The following is a 6,000-nucleotide window of genomic DNA, read 5'->3' as shown; positions in this document are numbered from 1 at the left end:
ACCAAATATTTATCACGAATTGCATTTTTTAGAGTTTTTGAAAGTGAAAATATGTTTGTAATTGTTCTGATTGATTATTTTTTAAATATATAAGAAATCCTTTTATTCAAATTGATTCAATAAATCTAATAGATTATTGTGAATTATAATTTGTTATATTATAAAATATGTCGCGAATCATAATTAACTATATTGTGTGTAGCTGATTATGAAATTATTTGAGTGTGACAATCAATTATTAGTAAACATTTATATTTGAGTTTAGATAATCAATTAATACTTGGTAAATATTTATATTTAATAATTCGTACTAATTTTTGAAAATGTGTGATTAATGGTATTTGTTAAAAGGTAAGTTTTTAATTGATAAAATAGATTATATTTTCTAATTAGTAAATTACGATATTATCCGAATTGAATACCCAATAGCTAATTTTTCTCCCTTTTTCTCTCTATTCCACACAATGAAACTTCAATAATGATAAAGGTTAAGAATGTGGCTGAAATAGCATTCAATTACTATTATTTTATTAACAAATTAGAATTTTGTGGATATTATTGTTTTGATGGATTTGTTTTCACCGACCGAGGCCCAAAGAAGAACAGCTTTTGTCGAGGCCCAGTAGGATGTCTTTGATTTGGGAGCCCATTGATCAATTATTTATGAAATGTTCTCAATTAATGTTTAGATGACAGTGACTTTTCTAGCATTATATTCAATCAATTAAAAATTGTTTTTAATATAGTGTTTAAAATAGTTATTATTTAAATAAATAAATTGATTTATATGACAATATATCATCACAGAAGAGTAAAAAATGCAAAAAGTTATTTTTATTTTTTTAAGCCTTTAAAAAAATCCATAAACGGCAGTGGCTTCTATAATACCGTTTATAAGTAAAATGAAAATTTAACATTCTATTCTATGGTGATAGATTCATGCCCTTTAATATATTTCGAATAGTTAAAATAAATAATATTAATATTGTTAATAATAAATAAATTTGTTGTAATTTATTGTACATAAATAGATAATCGTGTAAAAAAATAATCATAAATAGCTAATGTGCTCTATATCCTCGAATGATTGGATTGGACAATCGCATTATTCACATTGATCAACAACATTAACAATATTATGGTGTTGAGGAATCAACTAGACAATTAAACATTAATTAAACTTAATACAAGATTACCACATCACATCATTGTGTTGTGATTAGGCCTCTTAAATGGTAAAATTCATCAATAATATCATAAGAAAAAGTGGTAGGTAAGATAGTTAAAACTTTTACATTTGCATTTATTAAACAATTTTTTGACTAAATACGTCAAAATATCTTTTACAAATAAATTGAAAGGCAAAAACAATAACAAATGAATCAACAATCAAGAGAAATAAAAACTTACTTAAAAGAAATATTTTTATTACGAGAGAAACACCTAAAAAGTGATAATTTTTTTTTTAACTTAAAATATAATACTATTTAATTTGGATTTTACTTTCTTCTATCTAAAGAATGCATCATCACATAAGTGAGAAGCAATACAATAATACTTCATTGTTGAGGAAAACAAAAACATCTTCATAATATTCCGGATCTAACTTTGAACCATAGAATGAATAAATAATAATAATAATAATTTACAGAAAAAAAAGAATGAAGAGATGATGTTATTGACAATGACTTTTTGCCATGTATGATAGTTTATTGAAGTTAAAAGTGGATAGATAGAACCTATGCTATGATGTTCCTTTCACTTGGATGTGTAATTGGTGGCTGGAGGCTTTGTGAAAAGGATCATCACTTCTTTCTTATCATTACAAAGATGGGTATATGATCATCACTTCTTTTAGTTTTTTAAATTTTTATAATGGTAGAATATACGTTACAATAACATTTTTTATTAATTATGAAATCTTGTAAGAAACTCGTTAGAGATACTCTACTCTAGTTCAAAATGAAACCTTATGTTGCAAAAATGTTTTTCTGTGATTGAAACAGAATTTAAATGATAGAATATTTTCCTCTGAATGTTGATTGCTTGTTTGTGAAAAATTTGGAATACACTATGATGCAACAACACTGAGACCAAAGATTAGTAGCAGCACTGTAGTCACATCTACATTTTGAATGAAAAAAATGGACAAAGATATGAATAAAAAGCACAGATGACAGGGAAATTGAACTAGAAGATTATTTGCATTTTGTTGTTCACCCCTTTTATCTTTTACCATCTTTCTCGATCTTTTCTATGAAGTTTTTGAGGGTAACCATTATCCCCTGCAGAAACCATGATAATCAGTGTCTTACAAGAGAAATTGTGGATTGTGAAAAACTTGCATATACAGAAAATGCTACACCATTCACCGAAAGCTCAAGTTTCAGTTCACCATCTCAGACCCTCAAGAACACTAATTCTCCACCGAAACTGTGCAACTATTTCTTCCGTTCAACCTATGTGAGATTGGACGTTTTTTATACTCAATATTGTAATCTTTATCAAACATTTTCACATCTATATTCTACATCTCCCTAACCATTTTTTGAACAATTTTCCTTCACTTTACCAGTTGATCAAAGCTGCACCTCACTAGGATAAATATTTTCTGACTTCTTTCTCGTAACATTAAACAGTCAACACTTAAAGATACATCTACACTGTTTATGATTAAAATATCATATAGCTGAAGAACTCCATAAATGTTGTCGGTTCAGTCCCCAAAAAACTTCAGCTTAGATGTAGTAAAGGATAACTGAATCTGACCTTTACTGTGGCCAACAATAGCTGTAATTAAACATTTATGCTCGCGGAAATATTGAACAACAGCTCCCGAGTCCTCAACCTCTGTAGTAGTTACCATACTGAAATGAAACTTCACTTTCCCTAGAAGACAACGACATGAGCTGTCAGCAAAAGTAATTACACTTCAAGAAATTTGTCTTTAGTATTTTAACAATATGTACACAGTATACCCTATGGTCACCAGCAAGGTAGAATTACTTTCACATTCGTGCTTATGATAGACTGACTCCTTCTGAATATGACTTCATATGTTTCGGTGTTAGTTTATTATAGAAAAATAAAGCTATGGATGGAAGAAAATATATCGTGTATTATAGGAAATAAAAACAGTATTATGGCAAAGTGCATCATGTGCTACTATTTGGTGTATATGGTTGTGGGAAACACTTGATTCTTTAAGGAGGTTTCTGTGACACACAAACTGATTTGTGGGATAAGGTTAGGCATATTCGGAAGCATGTGACCTATTTAAGACGATTTCTCCAACATATTATTTACAGAGAATGGAGAGAAACTATAGGATTGTACCACTACTAAGGAATTCTCCTGAAAAGGCAGGAGAACTAAACAAGCAGGAAATGACATTCAGAAAATTTAACATAGAGTACATTACTTGCTCCAAATGACAATGAATTCCCAGGCATAACACAGATGGTTATGTAGTAATAGAGAGACCATCGGGCACATAATGAAATAAAACTGCCAAAGACCAAAGCAAAATAAATAAATAAATAAAGTGTTTACATCTCATTCTCAAGCATGAAGTGCTGAACATAACAAGAATGAGTACTATGCTTAACCACGCATGACCAGTATCAGTCGTTTCTTTCTAAACGATTTCCAAAATGAGATTAGCCAAACCCGCTACCAAGACAACGAGTATCCGAAGCATCCAACCAATTTGCAAATCAATTATTCTCTTTTTAGATCCAAGGATAACCCACCAAACAAAATATAAATACAGTTTACCAAGTTCTTTTAGCACTGTTCTCCAATCAAAAATTGAAATTCTATTTCAGCAATCTATGCCAAACGTTAACGGAATCCATTGTTACGCAGATTACCAAAGTAAAACTCCAATTCTGAAGAGAAAACAACTCCAGAAGCCTCTATGAAACTGTATCGAAGCCTTGTCCTTATCTACCACCACACCTTCATGAACCAAACCATCAGCGACAGCAAAATCACACGAAGCTCCGCTGAAGTCGTCCCCATTCATCCATGGGTGTTAACAGCCTCCCAAACCAAATTCTTTGGAGCCGGCCCAGATCCATCCCTGGCCTGCAACGCCGCGTTTCGCAGTGTCTGAATAGTGAGCACATTGGCCTTCCAAAAGGACACACAATTGTAGGGAAGGTTATGCTTCTTGCACAGATCCTTAACCAAAGGCGCGATCTTCCTCAGATGGCAGCGCGGTAGCCGGGGAAACAAATGGTGCTCCACCTGAAACTGCAGGCCACCGTGAAACCAGTCCATCCAAGCAGAACAGCTGACATCAAGGGTACCATTAGTCTGCTTCTCAAACCAATCACCACCACTTGGAGGACCAAGGTAAACTTTAGAAGAGAAATGGTTTAAGCAAAACTGCACATGCTGAATACCCGTCACAGAAAAACTTGCCACAACGAACAAAACCCTCTCCCACCAATTTGGCAAAAAAGAGACCAACAAAGGGTACCAAACCCAAAACGCAAGCAACCCTAAAAGCTCAATTCCTCTGCTCTCCACTTTTCTGTTCGACAACAAAAGGAAAAAAGACTGAGCAAAAAGGTTAACCCTGGCGAAGCACATGACGGGGTAGTAAGTCCAATGCTGATAACTGACCAAAAACCTAGCGAGGGAATCGAAATTGAGCTTTCTATCGTAAAATTGGGAAGTCAGAGAGTTGAAAAACTTAGAGGAGACCACGAAGAAGGGTAGGTGCTGAAGATCGGGGTCGAAGTCGAGACTGTTGCACGCAATGTGATGCGCGTTGTGGTTCCACTTCCACCAGGCAATGCTGATTCCGGCGAGAACGTTGCCGGAAAGGATCTGCGCTACGCGGTTAAAGCGGCGGTTGAGCATGACGTTGTAGTGGCCGGAGTCATGGCCAATCCAGCCGCTCTGAATCCAGAGGAAGCCGATCAAGGCGCCAGAGAGCAAGTGCACACATGTGCTGTCGGAGAAGACGACGCCGCAGACGCAGAGAGGGAGGAGGGTGAGGATGAGGGAGAGCAGGATGAGGGTGGTGTGGCCCTTGCGTTCGAAGAGGTTGAGTTCGGAGAGCTTGGAGTGGAGCTTGCGGTAGTCGGAGGAGGCGGCAGAGACGGCGTAGTCAGAGAGGAGGAGGCCAGTGGAGAATGAGGGGAGGAGGGAGGCGGCGGCGGAGGGCGGGTGGAAGGCGAGGAAGGCATCAGTGGCGTCTGTGCCGGCAACGGTGAGAAGAGGGAGGGCGCCGCCGGGATGGCGGTGGAGCCAGGAGGAGACGTCGTAGATTTTGCCATGGATTGAGATCCACGCGTCATGGCGCGTGTTGTGTTTGCGGAGTTGGGATGAGGAAATGTAGGTTGCGGGAGGGTCCATGGTGTGAGAGCAGAGAGTGAATGAGTGAAGAGAAGAGAGTGTTCCGTTTTTGTAACAGTCTCTTCTTCGTCCTGTCCCGGCAAGGAAACTGCTTTTATTCGATTGAAACGTAACCATTTATTTTTTATTTTTTAAAATTATATATTTTTTATTAACTAATATTTTTCAATCTTAAACATTTTTTGTAAGATGTTTTTATTTCAAAAAATATATACTAAATAAGCAATTTTAGTCTCTAAGCAGTGGAATTTTATGCCTAACAATACCTTAAACAACAATTAACGCAGACAGAAAAACCTTTGATTTTAATAAATTTTATACGTTAAGTTATTCACAAATTATAATTAACTATTTCATAAATAACAATTTTATCATCATTATAGTAATAAAAAAAAATACATATATATGCACTTTAGAAGGAAAAAGATTGAATTAGGCAATAATTTGAAAAAGAAAAATAATTGAATGTATAATTAACGATATTTTCCTTCATATCCTCTCTCACGAATCTTCCTTTTTCTTGTCTTATTTTATTAGGCGTTTTAGGAAAGATATTAAATTATTTTGTTCTCTTTTGTTTGTTATTTTACATAATTGAATATTTTTCTAGTTTAAAAGAGAATAATAAAT

General features: G+C 34.7%; 1 protein-coding gene across 1 annotated transcript; it reads right to left on the bottom strand.

Annotated features, from left to right (window-relative positions):
• Positions 1-3,342: 3,342 nt before the first annotated feature.
• Positions 3,343-5,452, bottom strand: LOC106765081 (acyl-lipid (9-3)-desaturase). Its single transcript, XM_014649578.2, has one exon. It carries the CDS (start codon positions 5,368-5,370, stop codon positions 4,024-4,026), a length of 1,347 nt encoding a protein of 448 aa, XP_014505064.1. The 5' UTR covers positions 5,371-5,452; the 3' UTR covers positions 3,343-4,023.
• Positions 5,453-6,000: the final 548 nt, after the last annotated feature.

This window comes from Vigna radiata, chromosome 6 (assembly GCF_000741045.1).
Source record: "Vigna radiata var. radiata cultivar VC1973A chromosome 6, Vradiata_ver6, whole genome shotgun sequence".
In the NCBI taxonomy this organism is placed as follows: domain Eukaryota; kingdom Viridiplantae; phylum Streptophyta; class Magnoliopsida; order Fabales; family Fabaceae; genus Vigna; species Vigna radiata.
The sequence above is the reverse complement of the archived record's forward strand: the minus strand, read 5'-3'. Positions and strand labels throughout refer to the sequence as shown.